The following is a 24,356-nucleotide window of genomic DNA, read 5'->3' as shown; positions in this document are numbered from 1 at the left end:
ACAAAAAGAAATCAAAAAGAATTTCGTCCGATTAATATAAAGGTATAAAGATAGATACCAGACAAGTTAACTTTGCCCACCTCATCAATCATTTTAATGACAATATAAACGCAGAGAATTTATTGAATACCACCTATATCTACGATATGTCAAAACAAAACAAGAATTTAGCTGAAGTATCTCAGATATCAAAAAGAACAAAATAAAAAGATTAAGATAAACTGCCATAAACGTTTCTATATACTATAGCTCTTTTATTTTTTTTATTTTATTTTTATAGACATACCTATAAAAAATATGTTGAAAACAAGAAGTCATTTGAATTTGAAACAAAAGAACTATTTATCGAACATCATTTAAAAAAAATAATATTAACAATCAATCATATATTTTAAACTCTCCTGATGTATTCCACATACCATAAACCGTACAATTATTTACCCATAACCGAAAATACAATATATTATTATTTATAGAAAAATTAAAGCGTTGATATTCTTTTATATACAAATGTGATTAAAATTTAATTTTAATTATTTAATTTTGTTTCAGGTCGATGGTGTCGAAGAGAATGGTCATCGCCTGCAGAGGCTAGAAATGCTGATGCTTCCCGGCGGTTATATTCCTCAGTCTTCCTTGGTAGTCCTGGTAAGTGGAATCAAATTTTTATTTTTATGTGAAAGTGTTTAAAAAGATTGTGAAAGAGCGTGAGAATGTTTTGAAAAAAAGAAAGAAATCGAAAAATACATGTCGTTCAAATTTAACCAAAATAATTTGGACACATTTTGTCGTCTAAAAGCTTTTGAATCTAATTCTATGCTTACCATAAAAATGTAACTATTGAAAAATCCTTCCACTGGTTTAAGAGATTAGGGAAATTTCTGTTATTGATCTGTTAATTCTACCTGACGTTGCCCTGTGAACTTAAAAAAAACGACATTGACATAAGATACTTCAAGAAACCAATAAAAGATGGAAAGGCCTTGAAATTTGTGCTGAGGCTAGGTAATTATAGCCTAAAAAACAAACAAAACTAGATTGTGTTCGACCTAGACAAAAAATCTCTAAGATTTCTTGTGAGAATAGCTTATAAGATAGAAAAAATGCGGCTTACCACCGATGATTTGCTCTAAATCTGCAGTGATGAGTACGAGCAAGAAGACACATCCCAGCTCTATGTCGCACTAGAAACAAACTCTTAAGCAGATACTTGTTCAATAATCTTGATGAACTGGAATGCATTTCAGGAAACAGCCTATAAGGCTTTATCAAAAACTATAAACGGCTAGAGCAAGACAATACGTAAATATTATAGGTTTTATTATACTTCATTTCATCAGGGAAGTTATTCAATTATTGTACAGTATTCTTCAAGAACTGACCTTACCAGTGAATTGTACAGAGATTTTAAGGTACATGAATTTGAAAATTCCTTGGTTTTTCTTTTTAAGAAACCAAGCATTTGATTTGCTCTGTTTATGATATAATCATAGTGTGGTAAGTCTTGGTCTTGTAACACGATCTTAATTTGCATAGTTAATAGTATAATCAAACACTATTGCTTTAAAATTTCGGAAGCACGACAAGACTTGAAATTCAGAAGCATTTAACAGTAGTTGATTTAGCTTGCACCAATTATCGAGCCTTAACAGATCTTCCAAAGGAAGAACACAGTCGGCTTGACTTGAAATCTTACGGTAAAGTTTGAGATCATCCACGAAAAGAAGGCAGTTTGAATTATGAAAAATATCAGGTTCATCATTTACAAACAACAAGAATAGTAGTGGACCCAAATGGCTTTCTTGTGGAACACCAGATGGGACTAAGATATATCAAGAGCGAGCCATCAATTTTTTGTATTTGAATTCTTTCAGCTAAATATGATTCAACCTACTTTACAAAAGAAGAGTTAATACCTAGAGAAGTTAGTTTGTTTATAAAGGTTTAATGGTTATCTCTGTCAAATGCATTTGCAAAATCTGTAAAAATAACATTTGTTTGCAACCCTTTTTCTTAACCGAGTGGTAGTAAAATTAACTCTCATGCCTTCAATATTCATTATTTAGCATAATAAATGTTCAATAACTTAAAGAATATAATATTTTGAAATTTAAGTAAAAAATTGTGACAATTCGTCGTAACAACTTGGAATAAAATTCCAGGTAACTTACTTTAAAAATGTCTTCCTTCAGGTCAAACAAATTTGAAAATTGAGGTTATTTTAATTGTAAAAGTTTTCAAAGGCCCCAAAAAGCATTTAAATACATTTTTTGAACTTGTTAGACTTCGAAAAACCTTAATTGAAATTAAGTGATTCATTTATTTTAACCAACGACCGCGACGAACGGTATAATAACTTGCTACAAAAATAGACATTAACTGGATGTATTTAGTCTATTTAGTGTATTTTTATTACTATAATTCTTTACAGAAATATAGGAATGCTCATCGGTTTTCCCTTGAGCTCAGTTTCGGACATACAGTCAAGCATAGAGATTCTATTTTTAACCGCACATCGAGAATGTTTAATGCTTAACCAACTCTGTTTTTCCCTAGCATTTTAACATTAAAAACTTTAAGACCAATGTCCATCGGTATCTCCTCTTTCATCATTCCCTATTTTCCTTAAGCTCGCACTGTGTTTAAACTTTTAACAGGTTAAGGGTATTAATTACCCCTTGAGTGCCCGTCAACTATAAAAAAGAAAAAATCAAGTGTTTCGGTTTGACGTTTTATCTATTACTGAAAAAATTACTTTTTTGTCTGTCCCACGATGTCCGAAAATTAGAATCTCGCCTTTAAATTTTTGTATTACATCATTTTTTTTTTAAAACAACCAAAAATGGGATTTTAAAGGCTGAGTTAAAACTCAAAATATCTCTTCACAAAAAAAATGTATAAAGATTTTGCAAAGTATTTATTTATAAATCTTACTCTGCTTTATACAATTTAAATCATTTAAGTATATTCTTTATTTTTGGAAATTCTTATAAGTTGTGAAATTTTATTTGACTCTGTATAAAGTTTTGAGAAAACCTTGAATTTGATAATTTCATATTTTTATATAGGTTTTGGGCTTAACTTTTTTGTTGATTTCAAATTCAAAATTTGATTTAAACTGCTTGCTCAAGTTTTCACACGTTTTTGTATTTTGTAATGTATTTCAAAGACTTGATACAATAGAATTGTTTCGAAAACAGATTCGTAACAAGAACAAAATTTACTGTTTTACATACAACAAGGTATGCATAAATGGTTAAGGGCCTTTCAGATCTTTGAAAACCAAGTTAGATGTAACTACTTATGAAGATTTTTCGAATAGTATAATATAAATGTTTAGACTGCTTATTGAAATAAGAGATCACAGATTTGGATTTTATTAAGAAACACTTCTTCACAAATTTAGAAAGCCTCAAAAAGCCTAATTTTTCGAATTTGAAAAGGATACATTGATTTTGAAGTTGCATTTGAATTAATGCCACAAAACTTATTGTAAAAATGCAATTATAATACCATTAATGAAACCTTGCCAACCCATAAGCAATATCCGGCTTAAAAAATATCAAAGTATTACATTGCAACATTTGCTTTTGAAATCTTCTTCTATTCGAAAAATCTAGAAAATATAGATGTTACACCTTTCCTTTCTATTATTTTAAATCTACTGCATCACGTCCTTTTATTACACTTCTATGACATCAAATCGTCTTTGAAAATAGTCATGACTTGTCATTTAGAATCTTTTTTATTCCCCAATAATGTTATATCACGCTATATTCACTTGACATCATATCAAAACACCCACTAAAAAATAATATAACGTTACTCGATAGGTAGGTACACTCCTATAAGACTCCAGAAACTAAGCTGTATTCGTTAAAAGTATGTACTTACCTATGTTTAGGTATCCTAAAACATTATAAACTACAGTTATATTTTGTAGGTAGCTCCATACTTACAGATGTATCTATATAAAAATATTCCAACATATAGAGAGTACATCCATCATTTCATGCGCGGCAAGCGCGAGATACCATCGGTGTTTCTGTTTTTCGTTTTGGAAAAAAAATCGAATCCCTCGACATAAATACAGACATAGGTCGTCCATAAAAGTCAGTGTTGGCACGATGATGATGTTGAGACTCCATCGTCGTCGGAGTCTTCGTCGTATACGTCGTCATCGTCAGCATCATCATCATCATCATTGTGCATCGATGTCTCCTCCAAAAAATCTCTAAAGATGATGATGATGATGGCGTATAGTCAGCCATCAGAAGAAGCTAAAGATTGGCGCACGCAGGCAGAACTAAAAAAGACATGTTTCCCCACTCTCCTTTTTAGAAATAAAAAAAAATAAGCACTAAAACTTCTTCCATTACAGAAGTTTCAAAATTAAAAAAAAAAACCTTAAAAACTTCCAAGAGTGAGCTGGACAAAATGATTTCTCGCTTCAACATTTTTATTTTTCTTCATGCAACACTTTTATCCATAAATACATATATAAGTTTGCCCATCCATCCCACATTTGCTATGGCATATCGCATCTTACATTGGTGAAACTTTTGCGGAATTGCAATTTCCTGCGTTTCGCGTGTTGTACAACAACAGATACGTTGGTTCATACATGCATTTCGCATACCATAATACGCGCTACGCCTGAGTCAAGCCGGCTCGGGCTTGAGTAGAGCCGCTTCACTTCTTCGTTTTCTCTTCTGTTCTTTTCGATTTCTTCGTCTTCTTCGATGAGAGGAGAGAAGATTCAGGGTTTGAGGGTTTTTTTTTAGAACGAGGAGGTATGTACTCCCCCTGCGAGATGGCTTCCTCGAAGCCTCCTTCAGTCAGAAGCCCAGCCACCTATCCATCCATCTATTCCGAAGCATATCCATCCACATCCATTCTTCCATTTTATCGTTGTTGCCAGCGCAGCGCTTCGTTGCCACCACCGCCGCCACTGCCGCATCATACAGATATGGGATTAGCAGCGCAGCTCTGAATCTGAAGTCTGCACTGATGGGTGCTTTCGCAAAAACGCACTGGTACTGGCATTCACTCCCATAGTCCCATCAGGAATAATATACAGTTGCTGTTGTGATGTTGCAAGATGGTTGCGCTGCGCGGAACTTTATTCCTCTTTCATCATCATCACCATCATTATCATCATCATATAATGGTCGTCCAACGTCGTCGTAGTCGTAGTCGTCTCCGGGAATGGGAACCTCGGAACCTCGGGGGCTTTGGAAGGTTTTCTTTTGTTCGATTTTATACCTACCTCTATATTTTCCATGTGCTGCTTTAGTGTTTAGGGCTTCTTTGGTAAAATAGTCTTCATAGATGTGCATGCAGAGCATAGCACCATCATCATGCAGGTTAGATGCCACGTTGATATAGGTGCTATCGATTGGTTCATAATGTATTCTAGAAGGAGGAGAAGGAGGAGGAGTAGCGGTGGTGGTGATGGTGGTGGCAAGCAATGCGTGGTGGCTGGCATAAGCGATGCAAGAATGCGATAGAACAGCGGGAATGAATGTTCAACTGAACGAGAGATATTTTGTTGCAGTAGTAGGTACCTTACCTACCTTTATAGAAGACAGAAGACTTTACCGTGTAAACCTTCTAGTTCGACATAGTAAAGTAAGGTACCTCTACTTTCTAAAAAACGCGCAATGTGTGGCAGAGTTGTTGTGAAACAAGCTATACGAGTAGGTTAGTCAAACAGATGTAATTGAATAAGGCTTCCTTATAGTACCTACATACTCAAACATAACATACTTAGGAAACCCTATGAGATGTTGTTTATTTACTTGTTTGAAGTTATCCTGGACTGGACTGCTTTTGAGAGATTAATGTTTACCAAAGACCAAAAGTTACTGTGAAAGACCGGATAGTCGACAAATTAAGTTGGTTTATTGGAAATTCTTCTCAGCAAAATTAAACTAATGTACAACTTGTTCCAAATGTTCTATTGAATGAAATAGATGGCGCTAGGTACAATATGTAATTTTTTACACTGCTAAGTAATGTTCTTAGTAAATTTAACAAGGTTCAAATTTTGGAACAATGTTGTAAACATGCTTTGTCCTTAATCTTACCAAATTCGGTAAAATGATACACTTAGGCGTATACGCACTTTTTTATAACTTATTTTGTATTTCTTATTATTGCTATGATTAAAAAAGTATTTTGAAAGACAAAAATTTATAAGTTTAAAGATTAATATATGCATTTCATACTTAAAGTAGATTTACCTCAATCTTCTGGAAATATACCGTTATTTTTCTAAACTGAAATTGTAAACAGAATTTAACTTTTGCCGTTCGTCAACGAGGGTGTATGCTTGAATATTATTAAGCAAACTTATGATGCCTCAAAGTTATTAGAACTTTCCAAAAACAGCTTCAACATAAAGAATTTAAAGAAGCTGAAGGCACGTCTGTGGTAAATTCGAGTTGAATGATTTTATTAAGATACATTTTTAAAATCAATCGAAAAGTTGCTTGAAAACAATTTTAAACATTTTTTAAAATCGATTTCTAGAACATAGTTTTATATTTTAATAAAAAGCTGGCTTTCAAGTTGACAGTTTTCGCTGACATCGGCTTGAAAAGCTGTAATTCAAGTTCTATATACTGCTATAACTTTTCGATTGCTCATAAGTTTCTGAGCAATTTTGAGTTGATATAGCTAAGCTTGCTTGGTAGTACCCGCAGCGTAATGGTTAGTCCGTTGGACTGCCATGCAAGAGGTCTTGGGTTCAATCCCTGTCTGTGACATCTAACTTTTTTCATGGGTACTGCCTTTGAGGAATTGACAAATCCAAGAATTACAAGAGTAATTCTTGTTTCTTGGATTCGGCATATAAACTGTAGGTTCCTTCCATCTCTGACCACATTACTCGCATACAGGAGTGGTTGAAAGTTGTACGTCACTAGGCCCTAGTAGTCTATGGACTGTTGCGCTACCGAATTTATTTATTTTTACAAATTTTATTTTTTTTAAGACCCAAAAAATGTAAAAGACAGCATGTCAAAAGTTGTTAACACCTAAAGGAAGTATTCTTCCATAAATGGCTTTAGAAAATCTTGAATGATTTTGCAGTAGCTTTAAAAGCGAATATTTTTAGGGTTAAGACTTTTAATTAAAAAAAAATGATCTTTCGAAAATTATAAGCCCTTAAAACTTGATTTGAGATCCTGCTTAATTGATGAGTTCCTTTCATTTAAAAAAATAGAAATGTTAAGAGACTTGTAAAAAAAGTCCTTTAAGTGTCTAAAAACAAATTGAATATTTCAAGTTTTACTTATTTGTAGGTTTTCACGGATAAAAAACAAATGATGAAGTTGAAACTTTTTCGAATTGTTAACTCCTCAAAAAAAAAAGTTCTTGAATAAAAAATTCTTCTGTCTTAATCGAAATGATTAATCTTTGTGAAGATACACCTCATCGTTGTTTCCATATACATAAGTAATAACCACTTAAAAGCTTACACAGAATCGCTGTCACTTGTCTTAAAAACCTTGAACATTTCTCAATTCAGTCTTTAACTGTTACACCTATATAGTTTTCATTCATAAACTTTTTTTTGAAGAGAACTTTAACATGAGTAGATAATTGATGGGCATAGACTTATGCCGCCTGTTATGCGCACAGGTTTGTCAGAGAAATTAAACGCTTTTGAAATTAAAAAAAAAACTACTTAAGAACAATATAATCTTTTGTAGTTAAGAAACTATTATTTCTTTATACCTATATGTACATGAGGAGCCCCCAATTTGAAAGTCTTAAGCAAATCATAATGTTCCACTTAACTATTGCTTGAATATGGTGAATGGTTGTAACACACCTACTTCAAATCAAAGTCCCGCATGTCGCGTCTTAGATATATCTACCAAACCAACATAACCTATTGAGAGTCTTATAGTCGTATACAAATGCACGTCTTATTCTATGAATTGAGCATTATATTAAGCCATTCCGGCGCATACCTTTGAAATTGTTTTCAATTTGTTTGTTCTATGCCGCCAAATCGATCTCCTTTTGTTCCTTTCGAGTCCCCCTTTTTTTCATTTGACATACAAAAGCTTTATAGACTTAGGTATTTACTTATGTACGTATATGCGAGATCACAGTTAAGTCATTGCAACGGCGCGGCGGTGTCCCAGAAGAACTGTGTGGTATCTATCCGCAACATGTACTGTACGTGTACAATTTACCTTCAATTCAAATCTATTCAGCGCCTTATTTTGCAAATCACTTTCCTATAGAAGTAAGGTACCTACATATATTCACAATCACCTTTACGTATCACATCGCCCTCTCTGTCTCTATCATGATATGGAAATTTGTATCTTTTGACACAAAAGCGACCGAAAAGATTGCGATCGCCAAGTTAACAAGTACTCTTAACTTCTTTTTTTTTCTGATGTTGTTATATTCTTTCAAGATCACCATCATCATCAGAGAAGAGTGTCTTAAAGAAGTGTTTAGTGTAATAATAGTAAATTGTTACTGATTATCCTTCTTTCGTTGAAATTTGTTTTTGTATTTGTATTTCATTGAAGTTTAAAAAGAAAAAAAAATTGCTATAAAACCCGAGCTAGGTATTTGAGAGTCATGAACCGTACCGCAACTTTGTTACAGAACATTCGTTCGGACTTACTTTGATTTTTTGTTTTTTCTTCTTATAGAAGTTGGGCCCCCTTCACACTCTAAAAACCTCCTTTCGGTTTCGACCATTTCATCGTTTTAAAAATAAAACGAAAAACTGTTGCGCAAAATAAGTATCTTTACCAACAAACGAAAAAAATCAAAGCAATTTCGCCGCAAGACTGACTTGACTTTTTAGAAGTTTGCTTGTTCTGAGGAGAAGTTTTATTTTTTTCGTCGGTGTTGTTGTTGTTGTTGGTTTTGTGTATTTTTGTTTTTGTTAAAAGAAAATCTCAAACTCAAGTCTTCTGAAAAGCTGACTTTATACCCGGCCGCACTTTGGTTTTGTACAAGACTCGCCCGCCGCCGCCTCTGCCGTATCATCAGAAAAGGCTTCAGAATATACACTTTTCACATGCAAGCCGCTCTCTGGCACTTCAAAGCACCACTCTCTATTTAGCTGATATGGGGATGATGATCATGATAATGATCATGATGATGATGAGGCTTGAATATACGTACCTTCCTGTACAATAATGAAGTCTGCACATGCATCAGAGATTATGTGTTTTGTGTGCTGTGTTGTGAATACTTATCTGTAATTTTGCACAGCATGATCGAAATCGAAGTAATTTGATAATGCGCGTTGATCTTAGAATGCACATAAGATACAGAAATAGATACTTTATTCGCATATATACTCGTATTCTATATAAACAGATAGATACTTAGATACTCTTTACTTTACCCACCGACCGACCGACCAAAGATAGATAGATAGATGAATTTCAAAGCCAATTGGCATTCGCTTTATAAGAGCTCAAAGGCAAAGCTATAACAAAAAATGCAAAGATTAATGATCGCGACTTGCAATTACTGTTTTTTTTTTTAAGTTTTATTTCTCAATAGATCTATCTGTAATTCACAGTTCAAAGATACAAAATTTATACTCAACTCATTCGTGCAGCTTTATTCATTCGTATATAAAAATACACATCAACGACTTTGAGATAGATAACAAAACTTCAAAGTCGGTTTTTCGTCTTTTCTTCAGCTTATTTTGTTGTATAAAATTCAGGGTCTCTTGAGCAAGCAAATCACAGAGTTTACAGATAAAAATAAAATATTCTGCAAACTAACGGTAAAACTATTAAATTTCAAGATAATATTCTGATCAAAAAACTGTTTTGTAAAGTGAGTGTGTAGCCTGTTGTATTTTATATACAAGTTGACCATCAGAGAGTTTATCTGGTATAAAAAGTAACGTATGTGACGTCCCGTCCATATACTGTCGACCTGGTAAAGAACCAAAAACCACTCAAAGACCAAAAGTTAACCTTAACAGTGAGGAACTCGTACATATTCGAGAGTGAATAATTGAGAAAGACTTTTTATTTTATTTTATTTTTTATCAAATTGACCAAATCAAATGAGTTTTAGATATTTTTTCCAAGATAAACTAAAAATGGCACACACTCCACTTATGGCTTCATAGAATGGTTTAAAAAAAGGATCCCATGGGATCTCTTATATAAAGGTGGAGGTATATATTGTATATAGTTATAGAGGATATAAACAAGATATAAAAATTGTACAATCACCCATTTCGAAAGCGGTCAACTTAATTCATTTAATGGTAATGCGAAAAGATTTGTATCTTTTGCTTTGCTTTTAGTTTTTAGTTTTTTTTTTTTATATTTTTGGTTTTCGTTTGATCTTCTTTGAATATGTATAAAAGTTGGTATGGTAGTTACTTTTGACTAAAGGAATAAGATAAAAACTCAAAGAGTTAAGTGCAAGTGTGTACACTGAGAAAAAAAACAACACTAGTTCCAAAACTCAACAACTCAGTGTCCTTATAAGAATTTAAAAGTTTCTTTATTTTTCTTTTGTGGAATAATAAATTCGTTAGACCAGTTTATACCACTTAAGTTTCTTGTTTGCATTAATATTGTAAATAAAAACAAAGACTAAAATGAATATATTCATACCATGAAATGTAAAATATGCAAAATGTCAGTGTTTTTCTTTATTATACCAGTTTATACCAGATTATTTTATACACATTTTTCAACAATTACTCTAAGAACTGTTTGTTATATCTCTTAAAACGCTAAATTTCCAATTGGACAAATGCATACCATCCAAGCATTTTCTATAATTAAAAAAAAAGAGATTTCAAAGTAATTTGTTCAATTTTCAAGTAACTTGAAAACAAAAGAATTGTTCAATTGAAGGTAGTTTTTGGTTTACACCATTTTATATGAGATACTGTATATTTCTCCTTAAAAACCTTTGGTTCACTGATAATAGCGCAATCTTTTTTTTATAATTGGGAAGAGAATCAGTTCTTCTATTTCTATTAGTCTTTTGTATTGTGATATTTTAGTGCATTTGATGCCTTAAGAAATAATTTTTTAAATTATACCATTTTATATTAGGAGCTTTGAAAACTGGTTAATACATTTTTAGAATAAATCTTCATAATTTCTCGAATTATATTTTAATTTCTATTGTCGTAGGATAATTTCTATGTTATATTTTCAGATTGTAAATTAGTCCAGTTTATACCATTCAAGTTGAGTTCGTCGTTCAAAAGATAAACGATATTTTCATTCATAATTTAAACATAAAATTTTGTGTTTACTAGTAAAAAATGTACTTGTTTTATTATACCAGTTTATACCAAATTTATGTGTTGAGAATATTTCTTTTTTGAAACGTTTGTAATTCCGCTTAAAGTTCCAGGAATCTATAAGTGGTCGTCAGCATTTATTAAAGTCTTTTGTATTTTTACCAGTTTATACCAATCAAATTTGTATTGTTCTACAAGAGATTTAAAAACGTTCTTTTAAAGATTGTGGTTGTAAATTAGTCCAGTTTAAGTTCGTTACTCAAAAGATAACCGATATTTTCATTCATTATGCAAACATATATTTTTTGTTTGCTAATGAAATAAAAGCAATTTTTTTATTATACCAGTTTATACCAAGTATGTGAGTTAAAAGTATTTCTTTTTAGAAACGTTTGTAACGCTGCTTTAAGTTTCAGGAATCTATATGTGAGCGTCAGCATTTGTTGAAGGTTTTAGAAGTTTTACCAGTTTATACCAATTAATTTTGTATTGTTCTTCAAGAGGTTAGAAAACGTTCTTTAAACCATTTATTTGTATTCATTTTTATACTATTTTCTAAAAGAAAATATTTATTACACTACAGTGCTAATTATCTCAGAGATTTGTAAGGCTTTTGTGTTTGTAGGTTAGATCAGCAGTTTATACCATTTAACTCTCAACTATTAATCAAGAAAAGCTGAGGTGTAAAAGGATCGTTATGAGTTGTATTTTTTAATTAACTATAGTAGATCAGATATTTGTCTATAATATCTCGTCGTACATCTTATGATGCCCAAATCCTATTTGTATCGTTGAAGGCAGTCATTCAAAAAAATATTTTTCAGTGTATTTTAGTTTTTTTTTTCGGTTTAGGGTGAGCAACACTGTTTTTATTTTTGTTAAGAAACAACAAAAACAACATCGGAAAAAAAAGAAAAGTATCTCTGTGGCTTTTCGCAAGTTAATTTCTTAGATTAACTAATCTAGATAAAGGAATTGTACGAATTATACAAACAGTTATTTTTTTTTTTGTATTTGCTTTTGATATTGCGTGATGTATATTTTAAGTTCGTATAAAGATATGTACCTTAAATTATTCGTCTTGATGTTTAATTTTGTTTAATCTACTTTTATTTTGCAAGTCTAAATGTATATATAGATACATGTTGATGATATGTATCTATGGTTGTTTTTGTGGCGATATTTTATGTTTTTGTTTTTGGAGTTACCACCAAACTATAATATAATATAGATTGCAAGTCTTTCAATCAATCAGAATTGGTATAGATACGAGTAGGTATAAACTTTGGAGGAAAAACCACAATTTTACATTTTTTTTATTGTTTTTATTATATTTCTAAAGTGTCAGCTTCTACATGTAACGAATTTCTGCAAAACACCTCTCTTATATTCTCCATAAGCATTCGATCATGGTTGATTGCATTTTATTTGGAAGTTATAAAAAATTTGCCAACTGTCTGCGGTTAAATAATCAAATATATATATTTTTTGAAAATGTTGCGGTTGATTTCTGATGAAAATAAAAAATATAAATCAAAGAAAGATGATTGAAATTAGGTAGGTTGGTTAGGTGGTATAAATATTATTTACCAATGTTCAACCAATAATCAGACAATCAAAGACAAAAAATAATAAGGAGAAAAAATGGTAATTTTACACTTGATTTTCTTATGACATTAAAAGACAGGATGTGTCAGTTTTGTGATTTTCTTCTTAGTAATTTGACTAAAGCCAATTGATTTATAATATTTGATATGTACCATTGTTCTGACATTTTGAGCACAATTTTATATTCTTAATGCTGATTTTTACTTTTGAATTAGTTAAAAAATCTTTCAGAGACAAATTTAAAGCATTAAGCCAAATGTTAAAGCTGTTTGTATGAGTTGTTAAGCTCAAAAGATTTTGATGGTTAAGTTTGACTTAAAGTTATATACACAAATCAACTTCTTTGATTATCAAGAGATCGAAATAGTGACGCATTCCTGAAGATAATTTTTGTATATGAAAATACGGATCATTTTAATGCATTTTAAAGACTCAATCAGCATACTATAGACGTAGAAGGTGTTTGACTATCTTGCCTTAAGCCTCAAGATCTAAGTCTTTAAAAACTTCCAAGTGGCTATCCCTTCTAGATCTACGTGTGAAAATAAAATTTTTTTGTCAAATGAAACAATTAACTTCTATACAGATGGATAGAGGGCTTATAAAGGGGTTGATGGAGGCCCGAACTACGACGGATTTAATCCAAGTCTCTTGTTTTGTCTTCCCGATCACTGTACCGTGTTTCAGGCAAAACTTCTAACCATAGAAGAGGCCCTCTTATGACTCAGAAAAAATGTGACTACCGATATTCACATCTTCTCAGATAGTCAAGCTGCCATAAACTCCTTGGATTCTGTCTTCATAAACTCATTATTATTCCGAAATTCCCGATCATGTGTTGTGGAGATGGCATTTAGAAATGTACCTCATTTGGGTGCTGGGTCCTATAGACATTCCAGGAATTTGCAAAGCTGACGAACTTGCAAGAAATGGAACAACTTTACCTTTATCCAGCATAAGTATACCCCTAGCTAATTATAAACGCTTGATACCATAAAGAAAGTAAAGCGGATGGACTAATACAACAACTTGTCGGTCAAATTAACCCATTTGGCCAAAGTTTGATGCCAATCGTTAAAAGCAACTCATTTCGGTTAGCATATTGCACAATAACTCCGCTTTAGGAGTCCTTACAGGATACTGTTCAACGGGAAACAATGCTTTTTAAATTGGAGCCCCTGCAAATTATTTTTCCAGAAGATGCATGAACGAAGAAAAAGAAGAGACAGTGTCTCACTTTCATAAAAGCAAAGAGTCCACCTTGGAGACTTTTACTACAACGATCCAAGTGATCTAAAAAATTCCGAAAACTACTGTCTCAAAGGCTTCATAGATTGCTCTAACTATTTATTAGAGTAAATTATGTAGATCTTAAGATCCATGTTGTATAACAGCGGACCAACTTTTGGTCTAAGGGTGTTGGTTTTTCCGTCATCAGTCATGCAAAATATGGTGTAATGTCGTTTGCTTAGAACCTACTTCCCAATATCGTCGAAGTATCGACAAACCTAGATTTTCTTCATCACTACGATGATTTAGAGAGTTTTTCTTGGACGAAACACTTACTTTTGTATTTTGGTCATCATCAAAGCGATTTCACAGTTCAAATTTTTCCAACAGTTTCATTATATCCTTGAAAGAAAAAGATTCACTATGAGCCAAAAGTGTTTTCGTTAACTTTTTAACCTGAATTAAAATGACCAAAACCCGTAGTTCAAGCGTGTATCAATAAATTTTTATTTATTTCGTAATTTGTATTTGTTAAATGCTAAAAGATAACATCGTTATTTGCAACACCTGTCGAAATAGCCTGATATTCAAAATGAAACTTCTTATTGGAACACCTCTTGTTATAAAAATATTTAAAATTTTAAATAGCATGTAATTTGCTATAAGTTTCCAAAACACTCAAGTCTTATAAACAAAATCAAAATTCTTACACCATAAAGGGCAAGCAACAGAATTTCCCCAAGTACCTAACGTAAATATCTAGACAACACGGAACTCTATAAAATTCTTTTCTGCCATAATTATCGCTGTCAATTTCGTCTGAAATCTATAACGTTTTATTTCTTTACGAGTTCACTACTTTTACCCAACGGTATTATTGTTTATACACTTTATAATCGTTACTGCAGTTGCGTTAATTTTACACTTAGAGTTAGTCTATAATTGTCTATACCTCTATGAAAAATGTAACTATTTCAAAGCACGTCTTATTCATTTTTTTTCCTAAACTTTACGGGATTCAAATAGACCTGCATTTTAAAATGATTAGAACGACAGTTTTTTTCTGTCTATCTTTTTCTGTATCATAATACAACTTTACGTATAAAAGTCATATAGGTACGACTTTTAAGTACCTGATGTAATGTGCGTCTGAAATTCCCAATGTGTGCTCGCTTACGTTTTTGGCGAACCTCCTACCTATCAATTTCTAACATAAAACTGATGATTATAGCTAGTGTAGATACTTATTTGTTTTTGAAATATTTATGTGGCTTTTCGCACCTTATCACGTACCGTACATTTCACATGCGGGATTGACACATAAATGCACTGCACATTCGCCATAACAAGACACATTCCATTTCAGTTTATTTTATTTATAATTATATTTCTAATGATGGTTTTTGCGGTTGGTATATTGGTATAAAGCTAACGTATTTTTAAAGATAGGTGCGCGCGAGGAGCCCCCATATGCCATAATGCCCATCCCTTCTTCAAGGCTGTCGTATAATACCTTGTCTCATATCTCAAATGACCTTAAGTACGTTTTTTTTTGTTTCTATCTTCAGTGAAAATTGTTCCTATTATAATAATCGTGATTTTCGCACCGATCACCAACTCAGAATGCAAAACGCTCGTACAAATTGTATTTGTATCTCAAAAGAACTGAATTCAAACTGATACACAACAGTACCTTAAGCAAGGAACACATTGAAAATTTAAATTAATCAGATTCCCCCGCAAAACAATTGTAATAAAAAAAAATTGTATAATCAATTAACAAAACAATAAACGTAAAACGAATTTTATATATTTATTCATCGCACACAAAACTACTATCTAGAATATTAAAATCGGATCACATTCGTGAAGTATACTTTTAAACGGACACAAAACCAACAACAACAACATGAAAAACACCATATCAGAACTTAAAAGACCTATAACTGACTATGAGGATGGAACAAAAACTAAAAAAAAAAGAAAAGAAAGCAACCATAAGTCCATAAGACGGTATAAGACTAAGACACTTTAAGACGGTCTTTTCTGTGTTCTCTCTGGTTCGGTTTCGGAATCTCCGGGATGATGATGATGAACTCTAGAAATAAGGCTTTTTGTTGACAGTTTTAGTTAATTTCTTTTTGTTTTTGTTCTTGTTGATTCTGATTGTTTGTTGTTTGTTTCGAATTCGAACCATAGCAACATGATGTGAATTTTTAAAGTGAATTCTCATGACTACGAGTTTAACAAAAAATATCATTTCAAAAAAAGCCTCACAGCAATTCGAAATGCACACGGAATTTGTAAAACCACCATCAACTTTTCATGATTCTGATAATATGTGGCCGCTTGGTGTTGTAGAGTTCTTTGTTAAATCGAATGGTTGCATTCTTATACCTTAGGTACTTTAATATATATGAAGAGGTGATTGCCCAAAAGGATAATCTATAATTGCTGAATAAAATCCCAAAGGAGAATTGGATTTTGTTTCTTATTTTTACTTTGTAGTTTTTGCTTCCTTTGTCAAAATACCTACCTTACTTACCTTACCTACCACCAAGGTGCGAATGGGATTTTAAGGTTTTTTTCATTGTTTTACTGTTGATGGTAAATTATCATCGTGATGGTTGATTCTCTTCGCTTGGAATAAGTAGAGGCAATTATTGTCTTTGTTCCTTGGCGATAATTTATCAAGTAGGGGTATTTTCTTTAGTTTTCTTATTTTTTCAATCAGATTGTTTTTTGTTGACTCATTGATGTAAAAATTTAGTACGTTAAGGTAATACCGGATGTTTTACACCATTTCAGAATTTTTGTTTTGGAAGGAGTAGCTTGTGTTTTACTATGTTAACTTGTGTTCTTAGTGCTCATACGTTCTTATTTATGTCGATAAATATTTTGAGTAGTTAGCAGATGTAAGATGGATGTTAGTATTGGTCTCTATAGTTTTAAGCCGTTTCATGCTGTTTCTCGTGCTTATTGAAATATGATTTTGTACTAATTTCATATGCAAAACTTGATTGGATCACTTGTCTAATATCTACCGAGGATACCTAAAGAAAGCTGGTTTGACAGCACAGTTTTTTCGGTTTTATAAAAATATTTAGTAAGGCCAATACGCAATTAAAACCAATATCAGAAAGAAGGGCTACACATTATGGTTGTAGTTCAAAGTCCTTTTCACAAACAATGTCCATTACCAATTTGCACATTTCGAGTTGAATTGAATAATGGACTGTTAAACATTGACATAGACCTTTTTAATCAAGTGGTTGAAATAAAAAAAGTCTAAAGCTGCTAAATCAAAAGATCTCGATGGCCAGTTATTGTTATCATCTTTTCAAAAAAAATAATAATAGGGTCTGAAAACATTTCTTGTTATCTTTTATTTCTCGAAGGTTTCAATTAAATTTTACGAAAATTGACTTGGGTTTCGTCATGAAACCTCTAAGAACAAATCAGAAAAATATCAATTTTGCGGTTTGATAGCGACATCACTAGATAACAAAGGATGATAAAAATCCGTCCTCAATATCTTGTATATGTAGTATTTCCATCAACATCATTTTTTTATAACATGGTCCAATCGCACCGCCATCTACATAAAAAGCAAAAAACTGCATCAATTGGTGAAATTTTGTTGAGCTTTTCCAAAATTCAATTGGGCCCCAAATGCTTTAAATCTCGTTAATTTTGTAGCCTCTGAGGGGAAAATGGGTGACGTTATTGAAGATGGTTTTTCGATGCAAATCTAAACCAAAGGTGTTGATGCCTTTCAAGAACCCAATTAGCTAAGAAACGACCGACGTTTGTGGTGATCGGCCGATGCAGGCATGCAGGTTTCTTAAAAGCCTTAAAACCTTGAGTCTTACTTCAAAACATGGTGTTATGTAGTTCGTAAATTGCTTAAAAATATGGATAGTAGCCAAAAGAACATTCATGGGTTGTTGTTGAGAGACACGCAAATGGTTTGACAAGTCCTCAAAGTTAAAATTTTCCCACCGACCTCGCTATTGGATGCAGAGGTGCTTCACTACGACAACCTAGAGGTAATTTTGTTTTCCGAAGGTTGACTGCAAAGTCTTTACCATTTCGCAGTGATTTGCCGAAGGGTGTATAGAATAGTTTCTTATGTTTCAAAAAATGGTAGCTTTTACTGCAAAAACTCATGCTGCAAAATATTAACCATTTTTAAACGATTTTATCAATGTCATTGTTTTTACGAATTCAATTTCTTATAAACGTGAAAAAATTACAGCTGTTCAAATATCATTCTATTCCGATGAAACCTCTTATTGGATAAACTCTTATAAGTTGCATAAAGCTATTCATTAGGTTGATTTGAAAACTGAATACTTGTATTCTTAATTCACATTTTTTTAGATTTTCAGAATTAAAGCAATTTTTAATTTTAAAAAATTGATAAGTACCAAAACCAATAAATTCCATATTGTCATTCAACAATTTCAAATGATATGAAATCTGAAACCAATATTTTCCATACCAGTTTGTTTTGAGTTCACTTTTTGTTGGTGAAAAATTGAAAAGCTTGTTGTTATTAGAAAACGGTTTATGAAAAATTTCAATTTTTAAAAGTTTCAAATATTTAAGTAGTCAAAATTGTACTGTAATTATCTTACTCCACTTCTAAAGTTGAATTTATCACATACAGAAGAATGTTTTATTTTTATTTGAAACCCTCTCGTGAACTTATAATTCAATGAAACTACACAGTCTTGAATTTGTAAGCCTTTGAGTATCAATTTTAAGTAAATATAAGAAAAGACTATCTTTTTAAGAAGTATTCAAAAAATATTAAGTACAAAATTTTCATCTGACTTAAAAATTTCATAACATTTTTAAACGTTTAAAGTTTAAACTTTCAAATTTAGTCTTGGCAACGTTGGTTGGGAAACTTTGTACAAAAACAACAACAATAACTAAATTTGAGGTTAATTGTATTTCAACGGTATATAATGACTGCAAAATATACTCGTATCTTTAGGCTTCATTTACCACCTGTGTTTTTCACATAGTGCACCTAATGTTCATTCTTTCAAAATAAAATAAAAAAATAGAAGGTTTCACCAGGTTTGACAAAAAAAAAAAAAAAAAAACAACAACAACAACGACTAAACAGAAAACAGAGAACATGCACACAACACCTAATGGCTGGCATCCGACACAAAAAGATACACGTTCTGTCACACCATATACGGTAATCTTTTGTCGCCTACGGTGACATTTACGTATGAAAATTTAAAGAAAAAAAAATAGAAAATGAATTTTGTGCGTCTAGTCGTTTATACTAGAGATCCCGAGAGAAACCCGACCAGGGGGGTCTATAGTATGGATACAACAACGAAAACCAACATGATGATGTTAATACTGATGATGATGATGATGGTATGCACCAAAACGCTACATACCTATGTATACCTACTAGCAGCAACAAAAAGAAAAACACAACAACAAAACTCAACATCCCGACCATTAATCTTGTGCAGTGTTAAATCCACCAAATGACAAACACATGCTCTAAAGATACAAAAAAAAAGGAAAAACTTTTCAATTCATTTTGCCCACCAGATACAATCTATCTGTACATGTAATCAAGGTGAGATACATTTCAATATGCCTCATAAATTTTAACTCTCGCGCATTGGATTCAGATTTAGAAATAAAACTGACTACGTCGACGACAACAACGACTATGACTACTACGACGACGGACGGTATGGTATGGTATATGGTATGTTCATATCGTAGGTATATGGTTCCCTCGTTGGGGAGTCCAAAAACACAAACTCAAAAACTGACAAAAAAAAATAAGAAAACTAAGTTTAGTGAAGATCACAACCGACAACCCAAACAACTATAAGACACGTTTTCATAGCCTAGAGGAGACGAGGTGAGTGGAAGAGGAAGAGGAAACAACATTTGGTGCCCGACACTTAACACCAATAAATTCACGACAATTTGACAATTATGAGTGTTATTAGTGAAATAGACAATAAATTGATTTGATTTTTATTGGGCCAAACCGGCGGGATATGCTATAGAGTGAAAAATTCCTTTTTCTTGCAATATATGCAACATGATGCAGGCTCACCTCACAGGGATCTTTATATGTATCTATCTACATTTTAAGATATGTTTATATTCACTGAATGAATGAGTACCTAGTACCTACCTGGGTTTAAAGTATATATGGTTTGTGCACGCACTATAAATTTTAAGATATATTTTGTTGTTGTTTTAGGCATAGATATTTATTTTGTAAAAGGTGAACACCTTGATATGGCGATGGATGGCGGTCGGTCGCAGTGGTGCGAAATTACTATAGGTGCCTTGTGTTGAAAGTGGGAGATTGAAATGGTTATATTTTACAGAACATGTGTTGCACATCACAATAATATATAAGATAGGTTAGGTCTTGGTATACTTGCTGATGGTGTTCTTGCCCAGGAAGTGGATTTGTTGAACACTCTATAATAAAGCACTCAACTTGAAACAACAATGTAGGTATTTTTTGTATAATAAGCAGATAAGTTTACTCTTTCTTCTGCTGGAAGGACTAGAGCCTCTTAGACAGCTTAGACAAGAATTGGTACACATAGTGTGAATAGAAACACTTCTAACGTGGTTGGAAAACAATTGTGATGAATGTTGTAGAGGTTTACAAGTTTACTTTGACAGCAAGAAATTTCAACCGAAAATAACAGTTCATTTTTCTAGAAATCAAAGAAAAGCTTTAAATCTTGTAACTCTATAAATCCTGTAACTCTAGTTCAAAATTCAAATCTCTTAAAATGAAAAAATACTGAATTCCAAATCCATTCTTATGACATAATTTAATCCCTTAATAGTACATAACTGGAGACATTTTGTTTTAACTGAAGTTATGTCCAATAATTCTTTGACGTTTGGCAAAAATGCCTTAAGTCAGGAAGAAGTCATATAGATTCGATGCACTTAAGACGTTAATAAACAAATATGACTTTTTCTGTCATTGTTTTAAGACTAATTTAATACGATATATAGCAGTTCTTCCAGACTTATTAGTATTAAACGAAGGAGTCAAAACAAAGGCCGTTACACCAAATAGAAATCGTCTACATAAGAATTGTTAACTTAACGCCAAAGAATTGTGCCCTTAATCCAAAAAGATGGACATTAAAGTCCAATTTAAATTTTACTTCATTCCAAAGTTCGAAAAAAGTTCTTTTTAAAGCTTTAACATTTCAAAGCCTTTTCTTACCGTAAACATCAGTTTATGAAAATCACTGCATATAAGTATGGACATAATTTCATAAATAGCATTTCATCAGATGTTATAATTCTTGAACTAGAGGACATAATTCCATAATTACATGTGTATGGACTCTTGTCTTACTTACTATAGCCTGGTGCAGATTTAGTTGGATTTTAGTGACTTTGAAACGCATAGTAATAGACTAAGAATGCGTTTAAGATTATAATAGAACCTGAATTATAAACTATGCACTTATTTCCCGAACAAATTAAAGAATGCATTATACTTAAAAATCACTCTTGCATTTATGTTTCATTTAATACAAGAATCATATTTTAAAAAAGTTATTGAAATGTCGATTTAGATGTAAAAAATTATTGAGTAATTTTTTTGTGTGTGGACTTATGACCCACTATTCAAATTCAAATTGGTTTCATAGACAAATGAAATTTAATCAGATAAAATAGTTCCTAAAATTTTAAAACCTTTCAAAGTAAAGATTTTTCTTAAAACTAATTTTTTCAGTTGTGTCATAATTCCATAAAACCATTTATGGACTTTTATCTTATTAACTGGAAGCAAGTGTAGATTTAATTGAAGTTCAATAACTTCGAAATCCTCAATAATACACCAACAATTCTTTTCAAAATTACCATAGATTCACAATTATAGGATATGGACTTATGTCCCACAAATTTAAGAATACTTTTATAAAACATGATTCTCAGAGGAAGGGATTTTTAAGAAACTAATTGTTGCTTTAACAGTAATATACTTAAAAATCACTCTTAATATTTAAATTTTAAATTAATACTTGCAGGAGTTCTTTATGGATTTATGTCCCATTATGTTTCTCTCATTTCTCACACTATTTAAAAATAAAATTGGATTCCTAGACAAATGACATTTCATCAGACATTATAATTCTTGAAACTTTTTTAATGCTTTCAAAGCATAGATTTTTTCGTAAAACTAATTTTACAATTGTGACATAATTCCAAAAATCTGTTTATGGACTTTTGTCTTATTTACTATGGGCTGGTGCAGATTCAATGGGGTTTTAGTGACTTTGAAACGCACAATAATAGACAAAGAATGTATTTAAAATTATAATAGGACCACAATTATAAAATATGGACTAATTTCCCAAACAAATTTAAAAATGCTTACAACAAAAGATTTTTGAAGAAAACTATTTTCAAAAAGCGAATGTTTGCTTCAAAACCATTATACTTAAAAATCACTCTTGGATTTATGTCTCATTTACTATGAAAATCACATTTAAAACGTTTAAAATTTGTCTTAAAACTAAATATTTCATTTAAAAAAAAATCCATAAAACTACTAATTTAGACTTATGTCTTACTAACTAGAAACTGGTGCAAATTATTTTGAAGTTCAGTTACTTTGAAATGCACAATTATAGACCAAGAGTCTTTTTAAAATTACTATCGACTCACAATTATTGAGTATGCTATTAAATCTATAAAACTTCTAATGTGGACTTATGTCTTACTAACTAGAGACTGCTGCAAATTCTGTTGAAGTTCAGTTTCTTTGAAATGCACAATTATAGAACAAGAGTCTTTTTAAAATTACTATCGACTCACAATTATTGGATATTCTGCTAAATCCAAAAAACTACTAATTTGGACTTATGTCTTACTAACTAGAGACTGGTGCAAATTCTGTTGAAGTTCAGTTACTCTAAAATGCGCAATTATAGACTAAGAGTCTTTTTAAAATTACCATCGACTCACAATTATTAAATATGGACTTATGTCCTACAAATTTAAAAATAAGTATACCAAAAGATTTTTAAAAAGCCAATTTTGTCTTTTAAAAGCATTCCTTAAAAATCACTCTTGATGTCTTTTATGGATTAATGTCGCCTCTACTATGAAGATCATATTCCAAAGATAAATGTTGCAATTTCGCTTCAAATTGGATTCATAAAAAGATTATAAAAATCGCTCTCAGTGTTTGTACTAAAAATGTTGCATACACTTCAGACATGGACTTATAGCCTTTTGCATGTGTGAATTTTTTGTATGGACTTATTTCCACTTACTAGAAAATCATATTCTTTAAATTACTCCATAATTTGTATTAAGATTTACTTTTGTTGCTTGAATTTCCCTTATGGACTTATGTCCCACTTACCGAAACAAAATTAAATTCACTGAGAAATTGTGTATTAATATAAAACTAAAGTCGGGAAATAAGTCCATATGCTTGTGTTACAAAAAAGAAAATTTGTTTGCCAATATTCAATTAGAATTTTGTCTTTATTAATTGATCTTCTATTGACTTTATTAGAGTTGAAGCCATAAGACCATTTTCTCTTAAATCATCTCAATAATCAGTAAAATGCATGCAGGTATTTTGCCCTTTTGCCTCTCCCTATAAGCCTTTCTGCTGTAGGGAAGACTTTACCATTATTAACATCATCACATGAAATCGCTCACGGCAGTACTTAATTCTCACATCTTCCAAGAGTTAACTATAAAAAGTCTCTCATAGAACCTTTTACCGTCGTTGGTCATATAGGAAAAAATATAAAAAACATTCTTTACGTGAGAAATTTCATTAAATGCTTCATTTAAAATACAATATATGCCCCAACTACCAAAAACTAATTAAATTTAACATAAAGACAACAATAACAACAAAAATTATATATTTTAAAATTCAAGAACAAAAAATTCCCCATCATACCAGAAACGATAAGCGTTTTGAAGCCTAAAGGCCTTTTTTCTTCATTTTGACTTTCATAATTGCTCGAAATATGAGAGCTCTTCAAAAAACGAAAAACAAAAAATAAAAATAAATTTAGTTTAACATAAAATACAAACATTTTAAAAATATGAAAAACATTTCTTATCACGAATATTGAAAGGGATACAATACTCGTATATACAAAATATATATGCGTGAATGAAAATGCATTTTTTTTTGTAAAATTCATAAGTCACGAAAGTGTCA

The 24,356-nt window shown here is 31.5% G+C and overlaps 1 protein-coding gene across 1 annotated transcript in view; it reads left to right on the top strand.

The window, feature by feature from the left end:
- LOC129953776 (homeobox protein homothorax) overlaps window positions 1-24,356 on the top strand; it is a 332,104-nt gene that overhangs the window by 245,442 nt on the left and 62,306 nt on the right. Inside the window, exon 9 of the mRNA XM_056067233.1 lies at window positions 553-648. Within this exon, the coding sequence (XP_055923208.1) occupies window positions 553-648 (96 nt within the window). The remainder of the gene's footprint in view (window positions 1-552; window positions 649-24,356) is intronic.

This window comes from Eupeodes corollae, chromosome 1 (genome assembly GCF_945859685.1).
Source record: "Eupeodes corollae chromosome 1, idEupCoro1.1, whole genome shotgun sequence".
Taxonomy (NCBI): Eukaryota; Metazoa; Arthropoda; class Insecta; order Diptera; family Syrphidae; genus Eupeodes; species Eupeodes corollae.
Note: the sequence above shows the minus strand (reverse complement) of the source record. Positions and strands in the feature narration are given on the sequence as shown.